The 21,368-nt window shown below is 43.4% G+C and overlaps 1 protein-coding gene across 9 annotated transcripts; it reads right to left on the reverse strand.

The window, feature by feature from the left end:
- Window positions 1-215: 215 nt before the first annotated feature.
- PACC1 (proton activated chloride channel 1) lies at window positions 216-20,534 on the reverse strand. Of its 9 annotated transcripts, none has more exons than XM_035556493.2 (9): window positions 20,434-20,534; window positions 17,221-17,380; window positions 15,378-15,479; window positions 13,121-13,275; window positions 11,551-11,693; window positions 10,888-10,944; window positions 6,004-6,148; window positions 2,515-2,619; window positions 216-938 (listed from the first exon to the last, which is right to left on the reverse strand). In XM_035556493.2, the coding sequence occupies exons 2-9, from the start codon at window positions 17,258-17,260 to the stop codon at window positions 777-779; spliced, it is 909 nt and encodes a 302-aa protein (XP_035412386.1). In that variant the 5' UTR covers window positions 17,261-17,380; window positions 20,434-20,534; the 3' UTR covers window positions 216-776. The 9 variants fall into 9 exon arrangements, with proteins under 9 accessions (XP_035412386.1, XP_035412349.1, XP_035412358.1 ...); XM_035556456.2 differs by having other exon boundaries at window positions 15,378-15,587; XM_035556465.2 differs by having other exon boundaries at window positions 17,221-17,317; window positions 20,434-20,533.
- Between the last annotated feature and the right edge of the window lie 834 nt (window positions 20,535-21,368).

Raw genomic sequence — 21,368 nt, forward strand, 5'->3', positions numbered from 1 at the left:
GAAGGAAGGGTAATAGTCTTGAGAATTAGACTTTGAAATCTGTCATCAGCTCAGATGCCCAGCTCTTGAGTTGCTTGAATTTACTTTGAGTTAGACTGATAGATTTTTGTTTTTTTACTTACATGTTTTGCCTTAATGCTCCCATTTAGATCAGCTCCTGTGAAACTCTAGCTGCAGCTGAGAGCTGGCAGTTTCAAGAGAAGGTACACAACAGCTTATTCGAATGTGTTTGTTTGTTTTAATATTAAAGTCAATACACTTTAAATCAAAAATGACATGTAATAGAATTCCAGTGTATTTTGTTTCAACACGCTCTTTGGAGAGGGGAGGCCAGACCATTTTTTTGCATGGGCTTTCCCTTCCACTAAACAGTCAAAGTAGTAACTGCATTCTGGTAGCAGATGCAGATCACAGCTCATGCAGACGTTAAATAGCTTCCTGTTCTGAGAAGCATTCAAAAGTGTCTTTTTTTTTTATATAAAGAATTTAACTGCTACAGCATATTAGTGAATTTTCTCCTCTCTCCCCACTCCCCTCATACATTGAGGTAAGCTTGTTAAATATGGAATAGAAAAGCATGAGTTTGTTAGCCCTGCCTAGAGTTAGCTCTTTTCTGAAGTTCAAACGTCAGTTCACTAGGCTGTTAACTCCAGCAGCTGTGTTTTTCCTGAAGAAAACATACCTGGTTTATATCTTTAACTGCTGTCTCGCTGAATGAAGTTCATTCCAGTTATTTTCTGTCCCTTCTGCTATGAATAGTTAAGAGGCAGTCAGTCTCAGCTTATGTGGTTCATTGCTTGACTTCTCCTCTTCAGATGTCTCTTTCGGATTTTGATCATCCACTTAACACTTAACTTAGCAAAGTCTGCTGCCTTAAACAGAGCCAAAAAGATGCCACAGAGAAGAGCAATCATGTTCCACGGATTTGCTGTGATTATCTGAAAGAGATTAAAAATATTATTCCCCTCCTCTGACTTGGTACATATTATACCTATGCATTAACAAACAATTCTCTTCTTCTAACGGAAGTGTTTTGTGGCACATGCCTTCATGCTGCACAGCAGGCCTGGAGTTCGTGCCTTTGCCACACATCTGCCTTGCTCTACGATTTTTCCGATTCCTTCTGTGAGAAAGGAAACGCACAGATCCCAGGAGATGCCTATACTAGCTGCTAAATTCCTTTTAGACTATTTCAGCATGGTAAATTGTTTAAAGTGTTGGAGATAATTATGAAACTGCTAATTTAACCATAAGGATTACATTTACTATGTTATTTAAAGATTTACAAAAACAAGCAGTCACATGAAAGATGATATTCCAAAAGATAAACCTAAAAGAAGCAACTGCTGGAAAGCTTTAACAAGACAGCATTGTAATGCCAAACCAGGTTTTGACAGCGGCAACTGTTTCTGTAGAATTGCAGCAAGTATTTTATGTTTCTATTTTTAACTATATTTGGTTCAAAAGTAGTTAAGCTTATTTATAGTTTGCAATTCTCCTTGCACCCCTAGGCTCAACGATGGCTTCTAGGATCTCGAGATGAAGCAGGCAGATCCAGGCTTAGGCAGCAATAAAGTAACACAGCTTTCAGATTCGCCACGGGGTCTGCAGCACTGATGATGGCCAGCACAAGTGCGGTGTCACTAGGTCACCACCCAAGCCAGAAGGTCCTAAAACAGGCTTCCCCTACTTGTAAATCACAGTGGCTTTGGGAAAAAAAAAAAAAAAAAAAAAAGGAATTTGAGAGATTTTGTTCATGACAGACCAGGTTGTCAAGCTGGGCCATTTTAAACGCCAAATTTTTAAATAGATTGACTTCACATTTTGCTGTTCCGTATTTTTCTGGGGAGGGCAAATAGATCTTTTTCCCCTGTGCTTCCCTGGAGCACCAGATCCATCTCACATGCTTAAGCACATACACCTGCAGGGATCCACACACCTTTTAAGCACTCCAGTGACTGACAATGATCTTGTCTGGCACATCACGCACCTCTGGCTGCAGTACGATGAGCTGAATTTTGAGTTTGTTTTTGTTTTGTTATTTAAATTAGGTACCAAGCTCTGGTCAGATAAGAGCCAAAAATTAGACTAGTCAATTTATTTTTATTAGTCTGATCTAAGTCTAGGCTTCTTGCATGTCAATTAATAGAAAGAGTTATTAAATCAATTTACCCAAGCACACTTATTTAAGCAAAATGTTCAGACTTGACCTGAAGCTACAGTTTGCTAACGTACAGGGGACAGGTTTTTCTTAGCTACGTGCACCTTTAGCTGCAAGAATAATGCTGAGTGTCACTAAGACAAGGGAAGGCCACAGACAGTCTTGAGCCCCACTTAATACTTATTACTGAATTAAAATTAAATAAATAAACAAACAAACACCCCAGACCAAAATTTTAAAAATAACTCCACTCTTCCTCTGGTACCTCACTCCAGGTAGAAACTCAGAGGCATACATATACACACACACCATGAGCACGTATAGCCTGACAACAATTCAAGAAGGTTACTTACATCTTGCACAGTCTGTATAAAAGGATCTTTCCATTCAAAGACGACAAAAAACAGCTGGTCACTTCTTGGTTTAGTCCTCTGGTCAATATAGTTAACCACACTAGTCTGGGAGAGGGGGGGAAAAAAAGGTGGAAAAGGTGCAGGTTACTTTCTTTAGTTGTGTAATCCAGTCTCCTGTGCAACAGAAAAGGCTAGAAGGTGAAAACAAAAAGTTCAGCCAATTCAGCCTTCCTCTACCTGGAACGTTAGGCTCCCAAAATACAGAAAGGTCGGTTTCTTCCATCCGTTCTGTGCTCATGTTAATTTCCCATTTCTCACCTAGTATAAACGCTGCAGTACAATTTTATACTGGTAACCAAGGCCCTTGTGATACTCAGCAATGCTGTACTATTGTACGTGATGCCCTCACACACGCTGACGCAGCACAACAAAGGCACAACAGCAGCGCGCACCGTGGTGGCAGCACAGGGCTTATCCATGCACTAGCACGGCAGGTCTTACTTCACACGTACCTTACAGGTATTCCTTTCTGTCCCCACACGCTCACAGCCCATATTCTCTTTAAAAGTCAACACGACAGTACAGATGCACAGTTAACTTCATACACACAGGCAAGGACAAGCCAGATTTGTTCCAGTTGCAGGAAGGCAATAGGAGGTTTGGTATAATTCAAGGAAGAGTGAGAGATGCCACATCAAAGCCTTCATCTAGAGCGTTACTGCCCAAGTAACTTACTGAAAGCACTTTGTTCCAGGAAAATCAAGAATACTCCCGTTAAAGGCAGCCTATCCATTCTCAAGATAACTGCAGCTGAGCTTTGGAAATGCCTTTATACATCACTCAAAAAAAAAAAAAAAAATTTTTCCTCTTCCAGGTGTGGGGAGTTCATTTACAAAATTCATTTACGTGGGGTAATTTGGCATTTGAAAAGTTCTCATGAAGGAAGGTTAAATCACTTTTATTTGCCAGAGAACTACACAATGGTGCAGGAATAATCTTTTTTGGAGAAAAAGCCAATACCTCCAGTGCTGCCCTTTAACTGAGTTACCACTTGAAACCATCACTGACTGGCACAGAGCTTTATCACATCTCCCAGGAGCTGTGATAGCCAGGGTGCAGTTTAAGATACCAGACCGATGTTATGGCCACATGAAACTGCAGTCTTAATGCCTTCCCAAGTGTGGGTCTTAAGCCATCAGGCCTAAGAGAAGCACGTATCTTGTCCTGTCTGCACATACACACACCTCGAGCCCAGAAGGAACCACTTGCAGGCAATAATAGCACAGTTTGCACTACCCCCCTACCACTGGAAGACAATACAGACCACTTGGAGCCAGCCAGTCACCTAACAGGAAAGCTCACCAAAGTTACAGATGAACAAATGATGGAGGGACTTTGCCCTTCTCCAAACCTCAGAGGAATATCTACATCTTGGTGTGTGCACGGGGCAGTGCTGTTGCTCTTCCTGGAAGTAATGAATCCAGCAGCGCAGTTACTTCATTCCAGGATTGTAACGGGAACGATAGAGATGAAAACTGATTCAGCAGACACTGCATGGGGAACGACCTACCACAAAAACCTCCTACCTCTCTACCATGGCTTACTTTCCTTATGCATACCTTCAGATTTCTGTCAGACTCCTCCCTCCACGGAGGCACCCTGTGCCCGACCAGATGTTAGGCTGTGAACACACAGAAGCACTGTACGTGTCCATTCCGAGCATATGGGAGCTTTACCACCTCTCGTTACCCTACAGCCTGTTTAATTATTGCAGCTTGCAACCACCCCAGCCATACTCATTCAAGAAAACCACACAGCAGGAAACAACCAGTTCACACAGCTAACTAAAAGCAATGGGAAGAGCAGAAAAGACCAAGTAATGACTACAGGACTACTTCACAGACCGACTGGCTATGCTTTTTGCCCTGGTGTTTGTATGCACCCTTCTGGCACGCTGTCGCCCAGTTTTAGATTGGAAAGGCGAATGGGTTTCCTTACTCAATTTGAGCAGACGTTCTACTGTCAAACAAAGCAAGTGCAATTTGTCTGAGCTATTTCAACTTGTGCTGTATTATTAGTAGGTAACTGACACACAAAATTCACATTTGTGCCAATTCCTACTTCCTATTTTTTATTTTAAAAAAGTAGTAAGTACACTGTTCACCTACACAGATGACTGGAAAGCCCGTAACTGCTGGCCTGAACGGATGCTTACGGTCACAAGAAGCTCAGCTTTTTCTAACTTTGGGTCAGCCTCTTACTTCTACTTTGAGATGTGTTAGACTTGGGCACACAAAGAAGGACTTTCAAAAATCCCATAATAGGCAAGCACCAAAGGACAAGTAAAACAGAGCTATAGGTGATGAAGGACAGACAGACCGCAGCTGCCAGTGCTCACATGACATCAGCCGATTGCTGCATCCCTGCCTTCAAACCCAGGCCCTCACTGCATGACTGGAGGATTCTTCTGCTGCCCTCCCCCAGGGGAACCAGAGGGTACCCACCTCACAGTCACACCTCTGCTCTTCCCAAGGCTTTGCCACTTAAGCACCCTTTTCAAGTGGACCATGGACTAAGGGAAAGCATAGTAGTGTGCCTGGAAGATGGAGTATCTAAAAAGGACTGCTCTTAAAATTCTCTTTTCTCATCACCGATGAGCCTCTTCCTCTCCCACCAACACCGGGAGCAAGCTAACAGACTCAAAACACAATTATTCCCCTGTCCATTAGTGTGAACAGAACAGGAATGAAAGTCAAACTTGCTTCATCTCTAGCTAAGTCTGCATCTTCCACTTGCATATTTTCTAGGTTTAAATGATGCAAGAAGTTGAGATACTCCACATTTCTAAGGATACTCAACAGATAAAAAAAATACCAAATCCAAACAAAAAGCAGATGTGAGAGTGCTATAAAGGGTACTTAGCTTATGTTACCTCTTCATCCTAATATCAGACCCTGTGGTAACCTAAACAGTACCTCTTTCCATTACTATTATTTAGATAATTCTTTTGAAAATCTCTACCTTGAACTAAGGTAGCTCTGTTAGTTTTTCTATATCAGTCTCTTCAGACCCATACCTTAGACTACAGGTGTCACTGATGGCAGAGGCAGGGCCTGGAGTTTCTCACCTCTCTGTTAAGAGATGTGTCACCATACCAGTAGCAGAGCACACCACGACATTTACACTTTGACAGAGCCTCTCCACGTTGAGAAAGAACACAAGTAACTGTACAGCCAGTTCAGCTTCCAAAACCGCTCAGTGGCAAGTGGTATAACAGATGCCATTAAACAAAAGCCAGCCTCCTGATACTTCACTTCAAAACAGACAACCCCTTCCCTCCAACTCATGTTGCTAAGTGCTCCAAGAGGTAGTTCTGTTAGACAATTATCATTAAAAACATGCAACTTTTTGACAGCACCCAGTTTTTAAATCAACTAACAGGTCCTAAAAAATAAAATAAAATCTTTGGGAAGTTAGTATTATTTTTACCTCTTGTTTGAATTCAACAGTCTCACTACCATCTTCTTCCTTTGTTTTCACCAAGGACATCTTGACCCAAGTTCGAAAGCCTCCGGAAAACTTCCAGCTGGAGTATGAACTTTCACAGTCCTTCATGAATTCTGCTTTTTCTGGACTAAAGGAAAAAAAGACCATTGCTTTACTGACCAAACTCTGAGCAGTGTCAGGGCACTGAAGGCAGTGAAATGTCAGGCCTACACTTCAAAGCACGTTCAAAATGCCCTTTATATTGAGATAGGCTCGATTTTAGCCTAACTAAAACATTGTTAGTAGTAATGTTTTAGCACTTGCACTCATGTTCTTAATCGCAGAAGACCCACCTGGTGCCCTACCGTCCCAGTACTGCCTCCCCCTGCAGATCTGCTGCTTTACAGGGGAGCTGTGACTTAACACTGCGACTTTCAGCCATTTTAAGTCTCCCAATACCCCTCACCCAGCAAGTGATGAAGAGGTAGCTCCAGGGCCTGTCTGGTGTCTGCCTTGTGCCTGCTAAATGCACAGGACATGGTGAATTCACCTCTCCATTTACTTTGAGCTCCTCAGCACTGTGATTTTAGCCACTTTCACGTCACCTCCACAAAATAAGCCTATCCCTGCAGCTGCCTTTCAACAAGGTTTCCACTCGAAATGAGCGGGTAAACCACTGTGATGAGTCACGAAGCATTAAAGCACAGACTGCTGATTTTTACTAAAGATAGAGTTCAGCTTATAGAGCCGTGCCAGGTTATGCTGGTCCTTCAGGCAAGGGAGAAGAAAGGGTTTTTCACTCCAAATAAACAAATCTTCCTAGGTGAAGGCAAAGAGTATACTTTTGTTCACATGGCAGAGGGAGCACATGGCTGGGCCTGCTGGGAGATTAAGCCATTTTGATCTTCCAGGAGAAAGATGCAAAGAAGTAAAGAAGACAAGGAGAGCTGAAGAAGCAGGCTCTTGTCCTGAAGAACAGGCCAATCGGGAAGACTGGCCCTGCACCAGCACTGGCTGGATTTGCACTTTCCCTTTTTCCTTAGTCTTCAGAATTAGGGCTCCTTTTCTTTCTACAAACAACTTTTTGAGAGCAACTTTTTGCTCGGGCAGATAATGATAGGACATGGGGGGAATAGTTTAACTAAAAGAGGGGAGATTCAGATTAGATGTTAGGAAGAAATTCTTCACTCAGAGGGTGGTGAGGCACTGGAAGAGGTTGCCCAGAGAAGCTGTGGATGCCCCATCCCTGGAGGTGTTAAGGTCAGGCTGGTGGGGCCCTGGGCAACTTGATCTAGTGGGTGGCATCTAGTGGGTTGGAACTGGATGGTCTTTAAGGTCCCTTCCAACCCAAGCCATTCTGTGATTCTGTGGTATCTTTATCTATCTGTACCATTAGCCGTTTGCTTAGTTGTCCCAACAGGATGGTAGCACACTTCTCCAGCCCCCACTGGGAAGATGTGGGCAAAGCATCACAGCAAACTCCAACACCTGACTGCTCCTTGCCACACAAACCACTGACATAGGGAGACCTACCCTGGCAATTATTTCTTCCCCTTTTGGTGTATGGGTACAGCTGCAGTCGATGGGACAGTCAGGAAGAACATGGTACTTTGCCACTCGGAGGAACAGACATAATTAGCACCCTGCCAGCCAGTCACACGCCTAATGCATGACTCAACACAGCATCCCAGCACAGCTTTCCAAACCAGCATGGAAAATTGAGGCAGGAAGCTATGACATGGAGCTGAGCACTACAGCCACAACGCACTTGGTAAGCAGGCAGCAATACAGTACTTTGCCTGTGACAGTAATTGTGGGCTTGAAAAAGAAACATTAGAATCTTAGGAGAAGCAATCTGAGATGGCATCTCCTTGCGCATGCCCATAACCCAGGCCACTGCCAAAGAGATGGGGGGGGGAGAAAAAAAAAAAGGAGGGAGGGAAGGGACAGAGCAGAGACACAAAAGCTTTGCACAAATAATAGCAGAGGGCAAGCAACGTCTGGGAGTTCCCCTGTGCTCAGGGAACTGGAAACTCTCTGACAGCCATGGGATGTAATAAAGGGTCAGATGTGGTACCGAAAGTCTCGACCCTTCTGTGTTGTTATTTATTTCTCTGCACGCAGCAATCCAGACCAAAGAAGTGAAGATGAAACTCTGTTTAGACACAGAAATAATCTCTGACCTGTTCAGACTGGTATTCATCATCTCACATGACTAGAAGTTATTTTACATGCTAAGCTAACAATAGTTTTGACAGTAATATGTTCAGAGGATTTTCTTCTTAAACCCATGTATTACACTAATGATAGTTGAAGAAAGGAACTCGTATGTTTAGCTACAATTTTTAGGTAATTTGCAAGGGTTTCATTATTTCCTTCCCTCCAATTAATATGGCACAGCAGCTGTCACTGTCTTTAAAAAAAAAAAAGAAAAATACAAAAGAAAAAAAACAGTGGCAGTACCCTTCCAGCTCAGTCCAACAATAGCATATAGTTCAACAGTGCTCTGTGAAGGCCAGAACAAAGCCAGCAAGCACTGCCAGCTTCATGCAGTCTGTTGATCCAATTTTAACACAAGAGCTGCAGAGAATAAAACCCTTGACAGAAACAACTGGACCCTGAGTCCTTACCACTTGCTATGCCTCAGGAAAATCCTTAAAGATACAAGAATCCAGATGCCATTTTTATTATTGCTTATGATATGATTACTGTTCACTGATACGATTATTGTTATTTAAAGCAAAAGCAAGCTGCACAGAATAGTGCCTGCAAAGAAGCTGTGCTGTCGATACAGCTGGGCTACTCTCACCAATTTCAAAGGTGTTCAGATTGTGATTTAAGATGATGGAATACCTACATACATATTTTACAGCAGTCTGCCTATCCATTCCATCCTAAGCTCTTTGCAGCCATTGCAATAAAACTGTAAAGGTAATCGTGATAGCTGGTGAGTTTTAGCACGTAGCTCAGGATCTTTAATAGCACTTCACATTAGTTGCTGGGCACGGTGCTAAGAGCATGCTCTCATAACCCCTAAGTGAGACACTTTGTCAGGAAAAGTAGTTAACAGCAGTGAGCGTTTGAAGCCCTTAGAGGCTATATGGAAGGACAAAATTACACTGTCGATACACAACAGTTCCTAAGGATATCAGTCCAGGCTTTCCAGCAGCTAAATTTAGCAGCAGCTGATGAACCGGAAGCCATTTCTGCTTCCCCTCCTGCTGGAAGCTGGACAGAACAATGCCACATCCAAACACACCCCACACATGCATGACATTTCACATGCTCAGCAGAAAACACAAGTTTTCAGCCTGCTCCAAACCTGTCCAGTTCGTGCCCTGGGATGCCAGGAGAGCACTACACAATCCCAAGTGAGGTGAGGCATGCAGTTTGTACTGAGCTTTGGAGGATGCTGCAAAAGAGACAGTACCAAAGCATCTCGCACACACTGGTTCTCTGTCTGTACTTTACCCAGACACGCAGATCATCTACCACCACATTTAAAGGCCTACACGCCTTCGCCAAATTTTACCATTACCTGGGCTACTTCCAAACCAGCCTTACCTCACGTTGCTGCCTGCCACAAACAGGCACAAAGGATGCATCCCCAAACAGACAACATTTCCTGCCTTTTGCATTGCTCCGAGCATAACCCAGGCTCAGCCTTCATGCCCCAGCTTCAGTTCTGCTGCCTTCCAACAGAGACAAAGCAGCTTCTTTAGGAACAGCGTGTCACTTCCCCTTCTCTTCAGGGACTGATTCTGCCATCTAACCTGTCAGACCTGGGAAACCTGGAGGCAAGAGGTTGCAACCCCAGTTTCTCCAGGCAGCTTACAGATGATTTTTGCTTATTCACCTACTCTGGCACAAACACAGCCTTCCAGCTAGGACCTTGGCAATACTACTTACTGTTGTTTTGCACACCTAACCTACCTTTGCACAATGCGTGGTAGAAGCATTTCAGACAGCGGCATGCAGACCGCCGTGCAGGAAGAGACGCTTTACATACTGCCAGCTTCAATGGGACACGCATGTTTTAGTTTGGAAACAAACAGCTCTTTAAAATGGCTTATCTGCAGATTGGCACAACGAGCAGAGAAACGTGGCTTCCAAGACTTGAGCATACCTAGTCCAATTTGCATCTTGGTAAGTTTGCTCGTTCTGCAAAAAGACAGCGACCAGATGCAATGCAACCACACCTTCTGATCTCTCCTCCACTGACATTGTCTCAGACAATGCTCGTGTTTCGAAGCACAGACCCAACCGTGCACCTCACTGGAATCAGTCCCACTGTACCTACCGCTAACTGCAGCACGAGCCACAAAAACTGAGAAAAATCCAATGCACAAGGAACAAACAGCACCTCCTCCATCACTACTCTCCGTTGGTGTTTTCTCATACTGAAACACAAAATACCTGGAATGCTAGAGGCATCTGAGGTGCCTTTGTACAGTTACAGGAAGTACTTGATAACTTAAGCTTAATGTCTGTCTCCTTCACTGAAGTAGAAACACTTCGTAAGAAGTGAATTCAGACAACTGGTCTTTGGCCACCCACAGATACTGTGTGACTGAACACTTTCAGTCCTTGCTCCGTCTGAAAAACACCAGCATGATCATGCCCAAGCCTCCAAAAATGCTTCACTGCAATGAAGTGTTACTTCTCTTCCCCTCCATCACCTTAATTCACTCTGCATATGCCCTTTATCCACTCCCCCTTTTTCATTTTGCATCCAGCCATTACCAAAGTAATGCTTTCTATTAGGTCTCACTGTGACTAATGCCTCTTGACTAGCTTTTAATCTGGATCACAGAGCGGAGAAGAACAGAACTTGAATTTAAATTAAAAGCAAAAATTAAGCAACTTAAGTACGGAGTTTATTCTCACCAGCAAGGAATAAGAGTGGGGCTTTCAAGAAAGTTCAATACAGGATTAATTCCACTCCTATTAAAATCAGCAAAAGGTTGATCAGTCACTCCAATGGCATCAGTATCAAATCAAAACAAAGTATTTTTAAAATCCCCACCTACAAAATTACACCATCCTTTAGAATCTTAAAACGAGCAGTACAAACACAGTTAATCTTTCAATGAAATCAAGGAAACTAATTGATCTAGGGATCTGATCTTTATAGTAACTGCTTAAAAAAAAAAAAAAAGAGGTAGAGAAACATTCTTGTTCTTAGTGCCCTTCATTATCACACTGCCAAGTACAACCCACTTCCTGATCACCCACAGCAGTGGACAGCAGCAAGACAGTGAAAACTTCAAAATTTCTAGAAAGTGCAGCAGCAAATGGCTGAAGCTCAGCTGAAGGGCACTTTCTGTCACTGAAAGTATCCTCAATTCATTTTCTAAAGAGTGAGATTAGTAATCTAAGACATGAAAGTCCAACAGAAATAATCCAAGATTTTTTTGATTTTTATTTTTTTTAATAAAAAGAATCATCATAAAAGCCTCTCAAACTTTCCACCCAAAATACCTTCCTTGCACTAGTATTGCTGTGGTTGCAAGTTCAATGCTGTTACAGGTTCATCATCCCTTTACATACCTGTTGATGAACTCTTGGAAAGAAGAAAACAGAAGGTAGTCAATGGCACTAAAATCTTGGTCTGTTTCATTTAAATGAAACTGCAAAAATACCAGTTCCTTTTTCTTCACATCACGAGGGCCTTGAACAACCAAAGCATACTTCTACAAGCAGACAAAGAGACAGTGAGAGTAGGAGAGGAATCCTCGTTTCCCATCCTTGAATTTGCCATCACTAATACTCTACATAAATCTAATACACATTGAGATTTTCCTGGCCTCTAATAAGTGCACACCTATTAAAATATCCCCAAATGCTGCCTGCTTTAGTATTAACAAATTCCTCCTTTTGGTTGTAAAAATGAAGTCTCTAAATCAAGATTTAGTGTTTTGCTGAGAAATCTGCTCTAGTTCCATCCCAGTCAGATGTGGAGAACATCAGGCTTGTCCTCGAGAAAGGCACAGTTTCATAGCCCCGAGCTCCTTAAGCAAGCTGCTGAGGAGGGATGAGGGGAAGAAAAAAAAAAGAAAAAAAAGCTAGCTAGCAGGCAGAATACAACTTAAAGTAGTGCAAGAATTACACTGGACAGCAAGCTGTTGCTTGCAGAATGACTCCACCCATTTGAACATGGCTCTGTGTGGTTCAGAGGTCTGCCTCAGTGCCTCTCCATTCAGTTGCAGGACTAGAGCCTATGGGATCCACAAGTTTCTAAATAAACCTACCACATAGCATAAAAGGCAGGTTCTTAGTTTGTTAAAACATGCAAAAATAATGTGATACTGGCAGAAATTAAATATTAAGACTTGAAGTATTATTTTCAAATATATTAAGGAGCTGTTTCCCAGAAAGAAATGGTGACTGGAAAAAGGCAAGACATGAAGACGGGGGAAAAAAAAGGTGACCAAAGAGGTAACTAAATTGTTTGTTCGCGTTTAGTTTCCTTAGAAAGGGCCTGAGCAATAACTTTAGATGAGATACAAATGATCATATTTAATAGTTTATTTTCTGAACATTTACCTGTACAGAGGCCAAATTCCCTGTGTTTTTAAGAGGAATTTAAGACAGATATATCAATATATCATCTTATAGGCACACAGCACTTCAATACAATGAAATGCTTTGGCACCCAATTAAGAATTTTCCAAGTGTGACAAAAATAGTATTTAACTCTTAGCAAACATGCAAAAAGACAGAAGTTATCCTGTTTTAAATGACATAACTGCTACTGCTTTCAATTAATCTTAGATTTACATTATCTAAGGAGTTTGCTTGCCAATTTATTCAGGAGAGGAATTAAGGGAGAGTTTCACTGTGAAAAACAAGACTCCTGTTTCATTCAGGTTTTCACGTTGCACACAGCCACATGACAGCTGATCATTCCTAACATATACACACACTGACTGGGGTCTTACATTTTGGAAAACAATAGGATAGGTGGCTGGGGGGGGGCGGGGGGGGAAGAAAAACAAAGAAACCAACCCTTCCCCAGAAGAAAGGATATTTTGCAGCACTTCAGAAATATTTTTACTTTCAAATACTGTTACAAGCTGAAACCCCTCACTGAATAAGGTTTATTCTATTCTATTATTACCATTGTTTGATTAGTAAAAGGATCTGTGTAGTTGATTCTCCGAGTGGTGCACTCAATTTTTCCTTGCTGGCCTGGATTTATCAGAGGCGGAATGTGATCATAGTAATGATGCTTGCAGCTAAGCAGCCGAGCCTTGCCTGGGTAAAAGGCAATACCTGTTTCGGGAGAAAAAACATTAAGGAGAGTTGACTTCTTTCTCATGTTCATAGATTTTCATTCTGGGATTTAATCCCACAGGATACTGAGCTATCTTGCCAAGATCCAGCAAAACAATCAAATTAAACTATGTGCTCGAGTATTTTCCTGTACCAGGACAACAGTGCCAGCCACATCAGGACAGAAGCCCTGCAATGCGTTGCAGAAAATCCAGATTCCAGTTGAGTAACCACAACTAAAAGTTCACAGAAGTGACTAAGTTTCCCTAGTCCTCCCACAAGCCTGCAGCTAATGAATGAGTTCCTCTGGCCCCAAATGAGAAGAATGTGTAAAGTAAGCTAGGAGACCACTGAAGTCAAATGGGACACAAAGTGCTTCAACATGTACGTGTTTCCAGATGCTGTCATTTGACACGTTGTATTTTCACTGGAAAAAGCACATGTACTATACATGAGAGATTAAAGGTCACCGGCTGATCTCATAAAAGCAAAAAGATGCTCTTCAGAACATCTAGCATCTTCTGTTCACAAAATATGTCATGATAAAAATCAAAGCCATAAAACAAGTACTAACTGTACCAATCCCTTATTATTTTTATTGCTAGGTAGGCAGGCTACTTCTTCACCTTTCTGGAAATTCATTCACATGTATATACCATAAGTCTGTGGTTCCACAGCAAGAGCAAGCATTAAAAAATCTCAGTCACCTCAGTTGTAGAAAGCTAGGAAAAAACAAGACCCAAAACCAAAAATCCTATTATGCCACATTTAGTATTGGAAACAAACTTGCCTGAAGATAATCTAGACGAACTACCAAAAAAGTGTAATTTATTAGATATGATTAACTCACACAGCTGAGATGGCCTGTCCACCAAAATGCAAGACATCAAATATACATACAGAATACATCAGTCTAAAACTGCTTTCTTTCCTTCTTCAGTGCTCCATGCTTGCAACCTGACATCTCATCTAACCTTAACAGGGCAATGGAGCAAAGGGCTACATTAATTTATGTTCTCTGACCTGGCAGGAATCCCCTGCCAATACTTCTGGATTTATAAGTATGTTGCTCTGTTTCTTTCAATGACATTTTCTTCCTACTGCTGTATAAAAAGCTCACATGGAGAAGAGAGAAAAGGGAAAAAACAAGAAAGAAAAGGGAAAACACCTGCTTAATTTACTGTCAAAGCTATACAGGTCAAATTCAGAAACCTACTAAGAGAGCTGAGCCTAATTAACCATACAGAAAAAAACACAGGAGTACAACAACAACATGAAACACTCACCTTTCAACCACAGGTACTGAAACAGTGATTTGTAAAATGTGGCAAGACATTAAAGTAGACGTGTTATTTTTAAATTGGAAACTGACGTACAAGTAGCTTCCAACGCTGTTTGAGCTGCACTTGCTGCCACAGCTCTATGTATGAATGGTTACTGGATAATTTAACAAAAATAATAATAGAACTCACTATTCAAAAAAGGTTTCTGCAGAGTAATCCCTCCTGCAAACTGCAATACAGTTTTCTAGTGTCACATCACGTTTTTGTGGCAACACTCTTCTCTGCAGCCACATCACATTGTCGCTGCCTTCTGATGTGATACGGCATTGTAAATAATGCACAACAGTAGGAAGTGGCACTGTGGGTTTCTTTGTGGTTTGTTTAGAGAATCCACCTTCTTAACTGTCAACAGCACTTCACTGTCCAGCGCAGGAGTGAGATCATGGTACAGATCCTATGTGCTACCCTGCTTGAATGATACTGTTTTGGGAGTATTTCATGAGGAATTATCTTCTCCTCCTAAAAGAGGGCTCATTCTAGAGTGTGCAAACATTCCTGTCTTTCAAATGTTGCAGCACACTCCGCAGCTGCTGTCATTCATGTTATTGGCAGGAACCCCCATATATCTGTCCTATAATGTTAACAATTCCATGCAAAGTCAACACAACACAGAATAAAAAAAAAAAAAAGGCAAGTAAAAGATCTGGGTCAAAGCATTATATGCACTCCGGGCCCTGGGGAATCAACACTGAAAATGTAGAACGGTACAAGATCAATGTGAACAACAACTCTACCCATTCTGTTTGTTACCAGACTTACCAGGTGCATCGTACAAGGACACTTCTTTGTAAGAGACAGACATCACGGGGTGCTTGAGCTTCTCCCTGAAGTCACTGATGGTTTGGTAGACAAGGAATACAGCTACAGCCATGAGTAGCAGATAAATAAACAGGAGAATTACTGAAAAAACATTCTTTAGGCAGGTCTTGCTGAAACGCAAAGAAGGGGCACTGGTACCCAGTTCACTATCTGGAACCAAACAGAATATGAATTAGGACCTTAAAACACAGATTTGGGGGCTGAATTTATGTAGTGTTGATTTTAAGATCAACCGCTTGAGAGGAAAATAAATCTCAAACTCAGCTTGATCTAAAAAACACAACTATTGCTGTTTTTAATGATCAATGAGACAGCTGCTTCCTTCTCCGGCATGAGGCAGTCTTTGGATGCTTGTGCCCCCTTTTTTTTTTTTTCACATGTTGAATTTGGCATTCACTTAAGGACATGACAGGAAACAAGGTTTATTTTCAAGAATGTCAACCCAGAAATAAAGTTCAAAGTTCATAAGAAACAGTTAATGGTCAGTCTTTCCTCCTGGAAAATACAACTTATTCCCCTCCACCTTCCAATCGGAACTGATTCTGACCACATTTAACATGTGTGTCAGCAGAGAGATTTTAATATTCTAATAATGCAAATAGCTGCGTATGAGCATATTATGTCTCCACCATAGTAGCAGTGACTGTGCATTTGCTACCCTCTCATATCTGGAGTCTAATTCGTAACTCCTTGTGCATACTACAGAAAGTTTCACAAAAGAAGGCTTCTTCCAATTATACCTAGAAAAAGACAGACCTGATTCCTTCCTCCTTGCCTCTAAAGCTTATCCTCTGAAGATCTTCACAGTAGTCTCACCTGTACACACAGAACGACACAAATGCTTTTTCCCCCCCATACTCCTTGCATTCTCCATTTCTTTTGACAATACTTGTAAGGAAAAGGTTTAGGTACTCGAGTTACATGTCACATTTTGATTGTCAGCGATATATGGCTGAACACACAAAACAAGCATTAAAACCCAACATATAGGAAATAAATAGGCATATTTTATACTGACTTTTCTGTGTTGTGTAATTTAATGAGTCAGGCCCTCTCAGGCTATGCCACACTCTGCCCTTCAATTATAATAGCATGGTTTGGTATTTGGTCCTTATCACAGCAAACACTAGCCTTATTGTAGGTCCTGTTGAGCACATAACCTCATGTAAAGGTCCGTGGCCACGCACGTGTTCCGAAGTTCATTGCCAAGAGATGTCAGCCAAGAAAATTAAGACCTTGATATGCATAAAATTGCACTACTAACAAAACGCCCTCTTAAACAGCTGCAAAACATTTAGGGGATACTCACTCCATGTTGGCTTACCTTACCACCCAAATCTGGGCTGCAATAAGCCCATTTAACACTGTTCCACACTCTCCAAAAGCAGGTCCAAATAGTCTAACTAAAACCTGTTTTGAAGCCTGTGTTTGGTACTGCATCTTGCTCACGTAAATCTGGCACAGACTTTGTTTGCAATCCACTGCCATCACAAACACTGCAACTCAGGAAAGACACAGCCAGCACAAAAGGCAGATGACATACTAAGCTACCTCAGAACCAGGTGTGACAAATCTTCTTTGACTGAGCACATTTCATGGCGAAGAAATATTCTCATCTCAATCCCTAGAAAAGCTCCTTAGCTTTCCAGCTATACTTATTCCTCAAAGTACGTCACTTAGTGTTTTGTTTGCTCTCACAAGTGCAATTAAAAAAAAAAAAGCTTGCATAGAAGTAGCTTATCAGCCACTTTAAATTGGTAGCTTTTTGGTCAATAGTTCTCACCTGGTAAAATAACAGAGCTGGCATCTTCATGAACTCCCATCTCTCCTCCTCTCTCCTCTGCTGGGTTTTCAGATATTCGCTCCACATCTTCACTCAGCTGTGTAGTTAAAACAGTGGTTCAATTTCCAAATATGCTCTCAACTTGCAATTGCTGGAATTTCTATGGTACAAATAAGAGAGGCTCCAACTAACCAAACACACAAAAACATGCCCCCGGTCCAAGAGCACCTAGAACCCGTTCCGCTTTGCACAATTCAAGAGTCACATTTGCATAGACCTATACCTGAAAATTACATGACTTGCACACTGCAAAAGGGAAAGATGGCACATTACATTTAACCTACTTCTAGCCTGCTCCTTTAAGGATCGCATCGCCTCTTCTTTCGAGATCAAAGTAATTGTTCCCCTGGCAGCTTCAGCTCACACTGAACCCCCACTTAGAGCAATGCCTTCTGAAATAAGCAGGAACTCCATTCTGTCACTCAAGAACATATCTTTAGGTATAAACAAACCACAGCACAAGCCAGCAAACAGACCATTAGCACTTAATAAAGGTGCATAAAAAGTAAATTGCGTTTGGACAGGTATTAGGGCAAATAACTCAAATGCAGTCCCAGCCACGTAGGTAGGTGGGTCATTAAAATACAATGAACACCCCCAACATTTCTGGTACTTATTTGAGCTCACTATAAGTATTACTCGGTATTAGTGGTTATGCAACTCCCAGTGTTTCTAAATCAGCAGCAGAGACCAGATGTTTTCTTGTTTTGCTGTTCAGAGCTCTGTGCCCAAACTGCCAGGACACCTCCATCGAAGTCAGAAGCTTGTCGCATCAGATAGGCAACACACGAGATCATGAACTGCTGGACTTCTTTTCCTCCCCCGTGTGTTAAACATATCTACTGTATGTTTCCCAAGCTTCTTTTATGCCAGAGAACAACACACAAATTACAGCACGGTGAGCTGGGGCCTAAGCTTGCAGCCTATCATGTGTTGCACAGGAACTGTCCAAGCTAAACACTCAGTATCAAGTAGCTAATTAAGTAAGGGTCCTATTTTAAGGCAAACAGGTGAGCAGTTAATGCAAGCCACACTGAATACTGTTAAACTTTACTTCCCCAACTTACTTAACAGTAACACGCATGTATCCGTAATATTTTCCTTTCATGCAACTCTAATTAGGCATCAAAATTATCATCATTACACCACTAACAAATCATCATTAGCACTTATTAGGAAAGAGTCCACTCATTTCACATCTCAGAAGACTGACGTAAAGCCTCCATCACCTCCTGACGTACTTCTGTATTCGTTTCCACCATCCAAAGCAAGTTGAAAGCATTAACCCCATTGTTTTTAAATGTTTTGCACATAAGTATGATTTCCCATGGTGTGAGGCAAGGAGCACACAGGTAAATAACAGGCTACACACAGCTCATTTGCAGGAGACTTGCTGGAGTACAACCGAAGATACTTGTTTCAATTACCTGCATAAAATAAATGAAATTTAAGATGGCCTTAATTTAACTTCTGTAGGGCCACATCAGTTCTATTTGTTTTCCTGACCCAAAACCAGCTATTCTGACACGGGAAGAATACTCACTGGGCCTTTTGTACCAGTTTTGCTAAATCAGCCAAATAGCCGGTTCCAATTATACTCATGCAAATTCCTTACAGCAGAGCTGATCCAAACAGCTGCCACAAGTTACTGAGGCACTGCAGTTTCACAGCTGCCTCCCACACCTCTCTGGTTGGGCTCCCGGGTACAGACACCTCCTCGACTGAGGTGATGTAGAGGGTAGGTGAACTCTATTTCTGACAGCAAGAAGGTATCAACACAAGGTTAAATGAGAACTCCATTTGCAACACTGACTACCCTCTCAAGAGGGTCTACAGTGGTTCTAACACGTAGGAAAAGAAAAAGTCAGAAGAATGTAATCTCTCAGCATTCCTAAGAAACAAACAGGAAAACAATATGTGACCACATTTTATTATCTCTACAAGGCAGGCAGTCTCACATGCCCTTCACGCATACCACCAGTACAGCTAGTCAAAAGCAGGGAGCGCTCACATTGCCTCAGGTGCGCTGAGCTGAGACACAAGACCAAGCCCACCCCCACCCCCCGAAAATAATAATTTCACTGCAAATCCCAAGCACCTGACCTGACAAGACGTGAAGGTAGGCAAGCACACCCACTGAGGCCACTAAGAGCCCGCGCTGCTCATGGTCCACCGCGGCATCACGCCGACGTACAGGGCCACACTCCTCCAACAGCTGGGAGGCTGGCACAGCATCGCTGCACGGCTGTGCCAGCTGATCCTGGCTCCTCCAGAAACTCGGGCAGAATCCCCAGAGCACAGCAATCAGCAGCAGGGAACCTGGCGTTCACCGAGGGTGTTCACGCCCACAGGCCGGCTCTTCCCACGTGTTATTTTTGATACAGAGGCGAAGCACGGTGCTAACGTGCAAAGAACAGGGACGGGCAGGGCAGTTAAGGCTATCAGAGGACGTGGAGATAGGATAGGACACCAAGAGCAGGGAGGGCACAAAACAACTTTGTTCAGCAATCCGCAGGGCTCCACACGCAGCTGAGTGGGAAACAACCGCAGGAGCTTGCTCGCAAGCCAGCAGTTCCCCTTCAGCGCTGCACGCAGAAAGGCACGGGACAAAGGGAGGTTCAGAACAGGTGATTGCAGGCGTTTCAGCACCCTGCTAGGGGCTGGGGCGGCACGGAGAAGCACAGCTGCTGCACTCACAGCACCCAGGCAAGCACCAGGGGGCTTGGGCCAGCCCAGGGCACGGGGAGCGGTGCCAGCGCCACACAGGGGCACCGTGCACAGCCAGTCCGTGCTGTCAGGCATCGCCACGGCATGGCTAACCGTCCCGAGCACTCCTCCTACCCACACGCGTTTACACGAGTCAATTTCATCCCGATAACCACGGGGTAAAGCCTTCCTAGCGGACACACCCCTCAGACAAGAGGAGAGCTCCTCTGTGCAAGTCTATTGCCGGTCCACCGCCTCCCAACGCCTCCCAGCCCACCGTGAAAACCCCAAGGAGAGCCCCAACAGCCAGCCCCACGGCACTATGCCCAGTGGACACAGGCGCACATCCGCACCGCCTTTACTCGCGACAGGCAACCCGAAGCTGCCGGCGAACCCGCCCAGAACCGGAGGGGGGCTCACGCTGCCGCTGCCGGCCCCAGCCCGTACCTCCTGGTAGGACCCAGCCACCTCCGGCCTCAGCATAGCCCCGGCACGGCACGGCACGGCAGGGACACGCAGGCGCCGGGTCCCCCCCGCTGGCCGCTGCCCGCCCCGCCGCGGGCTGCCGGGAGCTGTAGTCCGCGGCGCCTCGCTGAGGAGAGCGGGGAGCTGGCGCTGCGAGGCTCGCTGCGCAATCAGTACATTAATTCCCTTTGGTGCCGGGTTTTGAGGCGTGTTTAGGAATCTCGGCCCAATTCTCTTGCTCTGCGTAACGTGACGTTGGCCCATGCCGTGGGGGTTCTCCTCACAGCAAAAGCGGTTCTTTGTGAGGGTTGTAAGAACATTTCCCTCCGGGGTAATTACATCAGTGTGCTCCTTAGTGATGGGGAAACCTGTTTTATTTTATTTTATTTTATTTTATTTTATTTTATTTTATTTTATTTTATTTTATTTTATTTTAACCTTACCTTACCTTACCTTACCTTATTACCTCAGACGCCTCACAACACAAGCTGTCCTAGGCAAGAATGACCCAACGTAAAACATTTTTTCCCACTCTCCCTGAGAGGCACAGGGTGTATTTGCTCCCTTGGGGCTGCTAGCCATGCACCGAAGCAAGGGCCCAGCCTGGCACAGCAGCACCGATGATGGGGTGCTCCAAGAAGATAAAAGACCAAAAAAAAAAAACCCCACCAAACAACCTCATAAGACCTGACTCATGAGCCATCCGTACACAATTACCTATTTTTCTTCCCCAGCGTGTAATTGGTAACATTTCATAATCAAGGAAAAGCACGCAAAACATTTCTTGCACCGAGACGTAACGCTGCGGTAGAGTTGCTGCTGACCATTTCCCTGTGCCTAGGACCCACAACCAGTACGTTAATAACCAAGAACTGAAGTCCCTTGACGACAGCATTCCTAATGCACAGCCTCTCCTT

Source organism: Cygnus atratus, chromosome 3, assembly GCF_013377495.2.
Source record: "Cygnus atratus isolate AKBS03 ecotype Queensland, Australia chromosome 3, CAtr_DNAZoo_HiC_assembly, whole genome shotgun sequence".
NCBI lineage: Eukaryota > Metazoa > Chordata > Aves > Anseriformes > Anatidae > Cygnus > Cygnus atratus.

Excerpts from the sequence above, each read along its gene's own strand:
- PACC1 (XM_035556439.2), bottom strand. The coding sequence starts at position 20,469 with ATGCTGAGGCCGGAGGTGGCTGGGTCCTACCAGGAG. Across the intron at positions 17,318-20,433 it reads TGGCTGGGTCCTACCAGGAG|CTGAGTGAAGATGTGGAGCG; the intron begins GTACGGGCTGGG and ends TTAACTACACAG. Across the intron at positions 11,694-13,120 it reads CTTTTACTAATCAAACAATG|AAGTATGCTTTGGTTGTTCA; the intron begins GTAATAATAGAA and ends GTCTGCTTGTAG.